This window comes from Pipistrellus kuhlii, unplaced genomic scaffold (assembly GCF_014108245.1).
Source record: "Pipistrellus kuhlii isolate mPipKuh1 unplaced genomic scaffold, mPipKuh1.p scaffold_m20_p_12, whole genome shotgun sequence".
Taxonomy (NCBI): Eukaryota; Metazoa; Chordata; class Mammalia; order Chiroptera; family Vespertilionidae; genus Pipistrellus; species Pipistrellus kuhlii.
The window spans coordinates 42,896,010-42,908,164 of NW_023425427.1; the positions used below are offsets into that span (position 1 = coordinate 42,896,010).

The window sequence follows — 12,155 nt, forward strand, 5'->3', positions numbered from 1 at the left end:
ATACACACACACACACACATATAGATAGATAGATAGATAGATAGATAGATAGATAGAAATATATCTTATTGGTTCTGTTTCTTTGGAGAATCCTGATTAGTACAGAGACTAAAGAGCAAAGGGAAATTATGATTATTTTGCATAATTAGAAGATATCCTAAGTAAGAGACGAATATATCTTTTTTTTTTTTTTTTTTTTTGCTGTGGCTGGAAGTGTGTGGAACTATTGTAGGTCTAAGTAGAGCAGATCCAAGACTTTGAGAGCCAGACAAACTTGATGTGTTTTGGCTAAAAAGAGAAAAACACATTATGCCCTCCAGAATCATCATCACAGTCAACACAAATGTGGCAGGACTGGCCCAGAAAGGATACCGCTATTGGATCAGGAAGAATTGAGCTTTTTATGTGTTTCAACAAATTACTTAACTTAGCAACATCTATACAATAGAGAGAACAAAACATATCTCAGAGAATTTTTATGAGAATTAAATCAGATATGTAAATGTTCAAAAATTGCAGCTGCTGCAAATATTATCCCCACAATCATTATGATGTGGCCTTTTAAGTTTTCATATGTTTAGTTGAAAACCATTAATTACAGTAGGTGACATGGATCAGAAAGCATGATCACAATAGTGTAATTAAATATTGTAACAGTAGTTACAAGATACTGAGAAACAAATATGTCTCAGGAAACATGCTAGTGCCTTGAATACCTAATCTTATTTAATTCTCACCCTAATCCAGTAAGGCATATTTTTTCAAAGAAGGAAAAGTAGGATCAGAAGTGCTCAAGAACGCTCTTAAGATCATTTGCTAATATATGATTTGCTAATAAATTTATTATCATTTGCTAATAAATGGCAAGGCAGAAATCTCAACCCAGGTGTGTCTGACTTCAAAGCCTGTATTTTTTTGTTCCTTTCTGTATTACCACCACCGACGAGAGGTCAATCATTACCCGTACACAGGGACCACATCCGTTTTGTTCATATTAATAAGCCAGGTGCCCTGCTTGGTGCCAGGCATCTGTAGACACACAGTACATATTTGAATGAAAGGAGGAAGGAAAGAGGAAATAGTTTTCCTTGAAGTTGTTTTCTACACCTCTCTGACAAGGAACTGCATATTTCTCATACTTGCCTTGATGATGAATGAAACAGGTTCATGCCACACTCTTCCATCCACAACAAAGCCTTGGTTGGTCCCATCTGTGGCCACAAAAGTAAAGCAGTCAGTCCCTGAGTCCCTTCCCGAGTGCCTGTAGGCCACCATCCTGCTGTCTACGTCCTGCTGAGTGAAGTTGTGTTGGAGCAGCATGGTCCCCCGCAGGTAGAGCTGGCCATGTCGTGGGAGCCGGGCCAAAAGGAAGGTAAGGTTCTCCACGGGAGTGTCAGGATCGGTCAGCTGAAGGAGGTCAGCGGAAAGCAGGCCTGTGGCCCCTTCAGCCAGTCTCAGCCCCTTGTTCTTGGTCACCACGGGTAAGGATCTGTCCACGGCTTCCAGGATGATCTCAAACACCCCATGCTTGGTCTGCAATCCATTGCTGACAATGAATCTGGCAAAGAGAGGCAAGGCAGCCTTCAGCATGGATTCTTGTGTCACCATCTACTGGAATGAAATGATAACAACACACACCTTTACTAAAGGATATGTTGTGCTGGGACTCAAATGAAAAATCAAGGGCAGGTCTTTCAGAGGACACCATTCTAGTAAATAAGTCACTAGGTTAACACACAAATTGCCCATTCCACATCCAAAAGTATTCCTCACTAACGTCAATGGTAGACTCTATGCTGCCAGTGGTATTTCTCAGGCTTAGTGTGGTTCTTTGCCCCAAATAGGAAATGTCACATCCAATTAGACCCATTGCATGAGCTTGCAGAGAACTCATTTTATATATTCATACTTTTTCAATTGTATTTTCTTTGTAGGAATTTAGTAAGCTAAGCTTTTAAGACTAACAATTGGAGGCCAATCAAGAGCTGAGAAGGCTGAGTTTGGCTAATTCACTATATTTGTATAGGACAGGCCATGTACATGAGCCATGTAATCATGCCTAATTCATCTCTCTTCCTGGGCCTCCTTTCTTCTCTTCTGCAAAGTGGAAGATTGACCAACTGATCGCCAAGTACCATCCAACTCTAAAATATTGTGTGATGCTCTAATCCCTTACTTTTCCTTCTGTTCCTACATTTGCCCCTTACAAGATATGTGGGAAGTTATGGTAGACAAGGATTGTTTCCCTGCTTTAAAAAAAAGAAAATTATAGCAGAAAGATGATGAGGAAGGTTAGAGACAGAGCTGGGACTAGAACCCAGATCTTTGGACACCATACCTTCTGCTCTTACGGAGTTATTAATAAATACTAGTTTAGCAATCCACTGAGAAAGAGTGATGTATCTGAGTGGTGTATATAATCAGAATTATAAAGAGAAAGCTGAAATTATATAAATTCAAGGTAATCAAAATCTCTCTCTCAGTCTTGAGTTTGTGATCTCACAATGTGCTTCTGGTTATATTGACCACTAAATCGCATTATATCCACCACAGCCAATCTCAAAATAAAACTAATTTAAATGATCTTTAGAAAATTTCAATGTGTAATTTTTATTTTAAGGAAAATTTAGAATATCATTCAATCAAGCAAACAAAATGCACTATTAAAACTCTAAAGTTAGGAAATCACTACTCTTGAAATGAAATTGACAAATTCACCATAGATCCCAAAAATGTACTTTTCAAAATGATCATGGAGTTGTGTCTATTAGTTTTTCTCCATGTACTATAATTGCTAGAAATATTCATGGTGGACGCATTTTTACTTGAATGTAAAAATCTCTAAAAATAATTTCAGCTGAATATTTCAAAATTAGTTTAAATTATATAAGAACTTTATGGAGGTTCATATATACTTACTTATTTTGGTCAAGTTCATTTATTTTATTTGTTAATTTTTATTGCATTTATTGGGGTGACAGTGGCTAATTATAGAGGCTTTACGTGTACAATTCTACAACACATCATCTGTATACTGTACGGAGTGTTCGCCACCCAAAGCCAAGTTTTCTTCCATCATTATGTATCCCCCTCTATTCTCTTCTACTTATAATACCTCCACATTTTGGAGGTTCTTTTTTTTTTTTTTTTTTTTTTAACCAGAGAAGAAAAGGGCTTTGTATTTACTTTACTAACCTGACAAATTTGACTAAGTTCTTTATTCTTTGCAAAACTGTGTCTTGTCCTTCAAGGTTTGAGGGTTGCTGCCTTGCTTTTGAACATGAAGGAACCTGGGACCGGGTTGTGTGAGCACAAGGAGTAGACCAGCTGGCCTCGCCGAGGCACAGGACTGAGGGAGAAGAGCATCTGGACGCAAAGTAAAGGAGATGAGTTTGGCTGACCCAGATCTTGCTTTGAAGGCTGAGTTAAAATGTTTGAGCTTTTTAATTATCTAGTTGATAAGTCTGCCTACAAGGAAAATATAATGGTAGAAAAAGGAAACTAGGCCCCGAAAGTTTAAAATGCTAAGAGAAATATAACAAACACAGCAAATCTCAACATTTCACATGCCTAGACTTGTAAAGAATATAACCTGCTGTGTGTTTTCTTCATCCACAGCATTATCTTACAATTTGAATAAGAGTATTAAATTAGCTTTAGAATTATAGACTGAACAAAAATCTCCTTTTTGCCCTAAAACCATCGGCTTTCCTTTCCTAAAACTGAACTCTTAATCAATATATTCTAAGCAAATAAGTAATTTCACTGCTGAATCGTGAAGTGTTAACAAAATTAGCTTAAAAAAAAAAAAAGAAAATTGAAGTGCACCTATAAATATGTGTCCAACTTTTTACTTATTAGTCCACCTTGACAGTGTCAAGGATCAAGTGATGTGCGTTTTTATATATAAAAATCATGGTCTATTTCTCTGGGACAGCTTTCCATGGGGTGATGTTTTTATTCTGTGGTTTTCCTGTTACTTTTTCTCATGTCCTCCCTGGAGTCTGTCATCTGACCAGAAGCAAAACAAGGAGGTAGGCCTTCCCTCAACACTTCTAATTTCCCCTTTACCTACTTACCCCACCCAGAAATTCCCCCCGACCCTCTTCATGCCTCCCCCTCACCCTCTTCCACAAATAAAGTGGCCCTCTCTTCCCTACCAGATCAAAATGTGCTCTTGTGGAGGACTTTCAACCAGCCATTTACAGTTTAGCACAAATTTCAGCCCAGGGCACATATTTTTGGTATTCGCATTAATTGTGGAATTAAAGACTTGGTGCCCCATTAAAGCATGCCAACTATCCCAGGAGAAGGGAGGGGAAGGCAGGTGGGAGGCAGGTTCAGGAGCCAGGAGGTTGGGTGGGAGCTCCGAGCACCGCCAGGGGCTCCACCAGAGGCTGCCAGTGTGAGTTTCTGACTCTGTCCTTTCTCTCTGGAGATGCACTCTGACAAACCCTGACCAACTGGGCCCACAGAGCTCCGTCTCAGCCTGGCTGCATTTACCTACGAGCCTGTGACCTGTGTGAGGAGGTTGCTGTTGTCTTAGGACCCGAGCTGCCCGCCTTCCTGCCTGATCACAGGACTCTGACCACCTTGGAACTAGGCTACCTGACATCAGACAGATGGGAGTGAGGGCAAGCAGAGCAGGGACCACAGAAGAGAAAGAAATATGTTTACTGAGGCCAGTGCTCCCAGCGGGGACTCCCAGGCAGCTGTCTGCACTGACCTAAAGCTAATAAGCCAGCGGTGAAAAGGATGCAGTTTCTAAACATGACTGGCTGCAACCCATCATTCACTCTCACAAGTGACAAAGCAGACTGCGCACAGGCAGGGACACACTGTGGAGGGGAGAGGCAGGGTGAACCGTTAAAGTAAGCCTAGCAGGACCTCCGATTGCAAGGAAGGCAGCGCTGTTCACGCCTGCAAAGGTTAACCAGATGATCGTCCAAATGCCCCCCCTTCCCCTGCAAAGAAACCCCCCAGATATAGCCTCAAGTTGCCAGACGGCGATGCCATAGCTGCGATGGCACCCATTCCCAGACTCGGAAGCCGGCGGTAGCAGGTAGCAGCTCCTTCCGTGGGTCTATTTGGTTCCATTTCCTTTATCCCGCTTCCCCGAGAAGAGACGCGGCCACGATGACCATTGTTCTCCTGAAATCTGGGGGAGGACTCTCAGATTTGTCTGGGTGCCCGCCTGGTCTGATTTCACCATCACCATGGTGCTTTCAAGCTTTCTGCATTTCCTGGCAATGGAGTTGGCTGAAGAATCTGCCATCTGTCATGGCATTTAAAGGATAAAAATGGAATCATAAATAGAGCCAGTTCCTTGGGGGGAGGGGGGGGAGGACGGGAGGGGGGAGTCCAGCCGGCATGTCAAAATGGAGGACATTAGCATGTTCTTTTCGTGCTCGGCTGCCAGCAGCTGAAGTCAGCTTGCTAATCACTTGGTGTCATCTGTCCCAGAACGCGCTGCCAAATCTCTCTTCCAGGCCAGCGGCACCAAACAATGCCGGGGAAATTTATGATTCGCAAAATATTTCTGCAGAAGGTAAAATCTGATCATTAAACGCCCCCTTTCCCTGCTTAATTAATGCTGCCATACCTTACATTAAAGAGAGAAGGGGGTGGGGGGGGGTGGGAGTGGGGAGAGATCCTCTACCACAGAATTTATCTCTCCTACCCAAGCCAAATTTCTTGCCAGATTTAACAGCAAGCAACATAAATTTAGGTGATTAGACTGGCTGCATATATTGAATTTTTAAAAAGCACCACGATCACACTTTCATTAAAACGGGCTTTCGGCTTTGGTTCAGAGCCACTTGACAAACAGCACAGCCGCCTGTGATTGGGTTAGGGAATGACAAGATTAAAACGAGGGTCCGGGGCAGATGCTGGGCTCTTCCGTTATAAATATGCAAAAGTGCTGGCCGGACCTCAGAACGACAGGTTGAGGAGCTCCGTCCCACGAGTGAAGATTCTCCACAAGTTATGGGTACCATGACGCCTCGTGGGAAGAACGATCTAAAATGAGATCTCAACCCAAGTGCAGCTCTGATTCTGGTATTTCAGTTCAGGTGGCTTCTTTGCCTGTTGGATCTTCAGTTTTCTCAGACACAAAATGGGTACAAACCGTCTCTCTCGAGGTGGAGGGGGAGGGAAATGATATACAGAGAAAAGGGTCGAGCACACGGCCTGATGCATTGCAGGTGTAAAGCATTACTCTCTTCCCCAGGAGTCAGTGAAAGGATTGGACTCAATCAATGCATTCAACCTCTGTTGTTTATTTTCTCCCCGTAGACCTGTTGTCTACTCTTGAGTCATTCAAACATCACCTTCATAATTTTGGCCATTTTCCTCTATTACCTGTACTCTTATTACTTAATACTTTGCTTCATAACAACTCATGCTTTTACTTCAATAAATGTACTTAAAACCACCATAAATACTACCAAAACCACCATAAATACTGCAAAATACATATAAGAAAAACACTGTTTTTAATTCTAGCTAGCTGTTGTGGCCCAGTGGCTTGGAGCCTGAGGCTTGTGCTCTCTGTGAAAAAGGGAGGACAGTCAATATTGAAAAGCTTTCACGACCTATGAACACAGGCCTGAGACGTCCTCTGGCAACCAGCGGGAGCACAGAGAACACTGAAGGGAATAGTAAGGCATTGGCTTCTCACTCATGAGTCCCTGCCTCCTGGGCCATCCTGGCTCAGGTGGCATCTTTAGATCACTCACTTTGGGCAACAGGGCCACTGTCTTTCTGCTAAAAGAAAACCTTGCTCAGAAGAAGTCCAGTGTGGCCCTCAAAGCTCTAACAAAACAGAATAAACTCCATTAGTAAGTTGGGGTGAGGGCCCAGGGCCCACCCATTCAGCCCCTTGGTTTTCTGTCTCTGGGACCTCTGAGGTGTCTCCTGTACATCCCAGCACTCTTCAGAACGCACTCAGAGTAAGGGCCTGGTCCAGGCTAGGGATGGCTGGTCCTGACCGCATCTATCTCACACGGATTCCTTACTCAGGACTTACCAAAGCCGCCTCTGCACGGAGGCCCAAGAATTGTTATTTGCATAAATCTCCCGGGTAATTTCTAGATCCTCAAGATTTAGAGGACCTGGAGGATATAGAAATTTAGAGATTCTTGAGATAAATGATTTCTAAAGTGCCCTCTAGTAAGGCTTTCTGTGGAGGTGAGACAGGAAAGTTTTTAAGTATTGCCAAATGTGGAGATTTTGTTTTCCATTCTTAGTTCATCACCACCCTCTGATTAATACCTAATATTCATTTATTCACTGGCTTCTCCAACAAAGAGAGTGATGTCATCCGTAGACTCTCTTGTGAGTACTGACTTGGAGGTCGGGGATTAGGTAAGAGCAAAAGCAAAAAATTAAAAGCCCTGAATCTGATATGCATGGATTAAACCAAGGAGCAACCACTGTCCAGTAGTTAATGGAGGGGGGGGGGGGGTGGAGGGGGAAACAGTATAACTTCTTTCCTCCCTTAATATTTTGTTTGATGTTGTAAAGATAGGAGGGGAAAAGGTGCAAGGAAAGTATATAATAAAAAATGGTAACAACAGTAGTAATAATTGCAGCTAATACTTATTTTGTTCTTATGTGCCACATATGGTTTTGATTTTTAAAAATATATTTTTTTTATTGATTTCAGAGGAAGGGAGAAAGAGAGAGAGATAGGAACATCAATGATGAGAGAGAATCATTGATTGGCTGCCTCCTGCACGCCTCATAACCGGGGCATATGCCTTGACCTGGAATCTAACTATGATCTCCTGGTTTACTGGTCAGTGCTCAACCACTGACCCACACCAGCCCAGGGACACATACTATTTTAAGTACTTTATATGTATAAGCTCATTTAAACCTTCCAACAACTCCGGAGGCAGATACTATGAGCATCATTCCTTTTCACAAAAGAGAAAACAGGAGCACAGGGGGAAGTGTGGCTTGATGAGGGCCAGTGGAGGCAGTAAGGGCAAGCAAACGGACCGAGTAATGGAGGCAGCAACTGACCTCAAGCTTGTGCCTCAACTATTATACTGCATCACTTCTTGAGCAAAAGAACCAGCATCAAAAAGAATCCCTACATCTCATGTTTTATTTAGTTGATGGCTAGCAACATTCAAGCACTGAATTGGTTATGAAGATATTGACTAATGATTATCAAATGATTATCATCTTGTTAAGGACATTTGTCAAGAGGGAGGGGGGGAAGGTAATTGTTCAAACTTCCTTGAATCTTTCTGTTTAACTATTAAACTATCCAAATCTTGATTCTTAATTCTAAAAAGGCAAGCAAAAAAATCACCTTGACAGACATTTAAATCGTGGTTATCATAGCATAGAATTTAGAGGGATAAAAAATGTAGGATAGAGTGTGGTATTTGAACCTGGGTGTATTGGTACTCTTTACAATTTATGGGGAACCGCTGGGTAATACAGGACGATGCTGCATTTACGTTATTTGATGGCAGTCCTTCGAACGCTGCATTCCGTCTGACACGGTGAAAGTTATTCAGAATCCCTGCAGGTACAACAGATGAACCAATGCTCTCGGGGCCTCCTTCTTAATTGGTAAAACTCAGGGTTGGATATGGACCATGATTCCCCCAAAGGCAAGTCCAGGATTTCTTGGTTCTTATCCTAGCCCTGAAGACCTGCATGTCTCTCAAGGACGGTGACTTCGCCAGCTCTGGGAACAGCCAGATGATGGGCCCTCCAGAGTTTCTCCTGCTCTCGGTGACTGGAAGCAGATTTCAGTATTTTAAATGAATGTGGACTTTCCACTAATGGAGTTTCCTTGCCTTTCCACCAGATTGTTATTCATTTCAATGATTTAATTGATGCACAATCCTTGAACAGGTGCACAGGCCCTCATCCTAACACTGTTTCTATGGGGAAATATGATCCACCGCATGACAATATGATTTATGATATGGTTACCCAAACACATTGTGTCACAGGCAGTGTCTGCTTATGCCAAATGTTTGCTAGTAAATACCTTTCCCTCATATAGAAAAACATCCTCAAAAAAGTGGTAAGTTCCTTTTCTATGTCTCCCTTTAGATGGCATCCTCACGTTTCTACCTTCCCCCTCATAGAACAGCTTGCACTGAAATCTGCTTATGTGTTTATTTTTAAACAAGCCCTCATTTCTTGCCTTCTGCTGTCATTCTAATTGTGCACCTTCACCTTTATACAACTAGGTAGTAGAAGAACACACATATACCAGAGCTGGAAAAGAATTCATTTTTCCCTTCCTTTCGTCTTTCTAAGCATTAATTCAGGGAAGGGGTTCTTTTTATTTTTAATATATTTTTTATTAATTTCAGAGAGGAAGGGAGAGAGAGAGAGAGATAGAAACATCAATGATGAGAGTATCGTTGATCAGCTGCCTCCTGCCCAACCCACACTAGGGATCGAGCCTGCAACCCAAGCATGCGCCCTGACTGGGAATTGAACCTTGACCTCCTGGTTCATAGGTTAACACTCAACCACGGAGCCAGGCCAGCTGGGCCAGGGAAGGAGTTCTGAAACATTTAGGGGCTCACCTGAATGTGTCACTGTGGACAGGCGCCTTCCTCTGATACACGTAGCAGACTGCCTGTCCTACGATGTCCATTTGGCTGAAAGTCGAAATGGGGACTCCAGGGGAGTGGACAGACTCCACCCGGCCGTATCGTGGCGGGGAGGTGATGACGTAGAGCAGCTCCTCAGGCTTGTCTGTTCCATCCACAGCCAGGAGGGTGCTGGTCGTCAGGAAACCTCTGTCACCTTGAGGCACCACAAGTGGCTTTGCAAGGATGACAATATCACCTACGGGGCAGAAGAGGTTGTGGTCAAGGACCCGATTGAAAAATCAAGTAAAATGTCCAAGGTCAAAACAACAACAACAACAACAAAGGCCAAACTGTGCAGAAATCAAAACAAACACGAGGTAGGAAGGTTTCTGTAACTATGATTAATGAAAGAATTAGGCAAAAGCTTTGAGTAGACAGGCAGAAGAGGAAACACATATGGCCAATAAAAATACAAATAGATGCTCAATCTCAATAATGGAAATACAAACCAAGATCACAATAAATTGCCAACTCATAATCAACTGATTAGAAAAATGCAGAAGTCGGATGACGTGAAGTGTTAAAGAGGATGTCGATCAAGATGATCTTTCCGGTGATTCCGGTAGAATACATTGGTACACAATCTGGCATTATCCTGTAAAGAGTGGACTATCACGTACGCCTTGACCCGGAGACGCCGCTCCAGCTGTGTGCTGGCGAGAAGCACCCGGGAGGCACGTACCGAAAAGGTCACCGCGGCACTGTTCCTAATTGAAAACGCTGGCAACAACCCAAATGCCTTTTTAAAAAGCGAATATCATATAAACAAACTGTGGTCTATCCACAATAGCAAGACAGATGAACTACGGCTCCCTGCAATCACAGATAGGTGTAACTTACTAACATTTATTAGTTTCGTGCGCAAGTCCCAGAAAACTATACACAATAGTGAGGGGTGGGGGCGAGAATTAACACAAAAGTCAGGATGGAGGATGGGAAGTGGTAGATGTTGGTTAGTGTTCACACTTCAGTCCCCGAGTTGAGTGATAGTTGTATAGGGGTTTATTATATATTTTTAGAAGAATATAGGAGTGAATGAGTGAAGCAGAGTGGGTCACACATGGACAAAGATACAGAGTTTCACAAATTAAGGATTACAATATAATCCAGTTTTGTACATTAAAAAATATGATCATACCTAAAATACAGTGCTTCTACTCTGTGCCAGGCCTTGGGGCTCTGATATCTTCACATCAATGCTATAAAGTGGGGTACTGCCATATTTCCCAGGTTATAAATGAGGAGGATACTAAAGCATAGAAATGCTAACTCATTAATTATTACACAATTAATAAAAGGTGGAGCTAAAGTCTGTACTCAAGCCATCTGACTCAAGAGCACAAATTAAAACTCTTTATTAGTTTCCTCTCTTCAATATATAGGGATTTTTTATACTTCAACACTAAATGGGTGAATAGCCAAAAGGAAATGTGAGTGAAATATTGAATAAATGCAAAACCAATTCTAATTTTAAATATATAAATGTCAATAAAACTTTTAAAATATATTCTGTCCCATGAGGAACTAAAAAGTAAAAATAAAATAGCAAACAGATATAACTTTTGCCCAGTGCTTCTCATGAGGGGTGATTCTGTCATTTTAGACATTTTGGCAATATCTGGAGACATTTTTGGTCATAATTTTGGCCACTGTGCAAATCAGAAGACATAGCATACCCAGAGGGCCTCATGTTATTTATATTATAGATCCCAAATGAAATTAACCCAAGTGCTCCATACTATGGTTATGATTTAGTCTAACAATTCAGGGCAGTTTCAAATAGAGATGAACCTATGAATATCAACCCATGAGCCAGGTCATGGTTCAATTTCTGGTTGGGACACATGCCTGGGTTGTGAGCATTGCCCAGTATGGGGCCTACAGGAGGCAACAGATCAATGATTCTCTCTCATCATTGATGTTTCTATTTCTCTGTCCCTCTCTCTTCCTCTCTGAAATCAATAAAAATATTTTTTAAAAGAAACAGTAAATTCAGAACCTCTGACAATGTTAACAGGTTAATGTATTCACAAGTCCTTTTAGAAAATAATCACATATCAGCTGAGCAGACTTGTTTCCTTTTCTTTTTGGGCAACTGGCTTCTATTGCTCAGCCTCCCTTAGCATAGAAAGTAACTGCATTTCAGCCACTGGGATACAAGAAGACAGATACCCGCCTTCAAGCCTCACCCATGAAATGTTCTCATCTTCCTCCATTTCCTCACTTTTAGAGTGACTCCAAGGCCTTCAGAGATGAAGAATCCTAGCTAGAAAAATCCCCAGGTGGCTGTGTGGAACATAGCACTACTCCACCCCACCCCGGTCTCCCGGAATGCATGGTGCGAAGGCAATGAGAAGACTTCTGTCCTAACACATTAGTTGTCTGCCCTGATATATTACTTGTATTACATATATTTATTATGAACAAGTCTTACTTTTGCAGAGAGAAACATCTAGCTTATCTGAGAGTCACTTATTAGACATCTTGATGAAATATACATTGAGAAACTAATAAATA

The 12,155-nt window shown here is 41.9% G+C and overlaps 1 protein-coding gene across 5 annotated transcripts in view; it reads right to left on the reverse strand.

Moving 5' to 3' along the window:
• FREM1 (FRAS1 related extracellular matrix 1) overlaps positions 1–12,155 on the reverse strand; it is a 143,217-nt gene that overhangs the window by 44,120 nt on the left and 86,942 nt on the right. For 3 of the 5 annotated variants that reach the window (XM_045580249.1, XM_045580248.1, XM_036434094.2), the window contains 2 exons: positions 9,570–9,834; positions 1,144–1,558 (listed from right to left, as the gene is read on the reverse strand). In XM_045580249.1, coding sequence (XP_045436205.1) covers positions 1,144–1,558; positions 9,570–9,834 — 680 coding nt within the window. Of the gene's footprint in view, positions 1–1,143; positions 1,609–9,569; positions 9,835–12,155 lie in introns of those variants that run through there. The other 2 variants (XM_036434095.2, XM_045580250.1) reach the window with 2 other exon arrangements.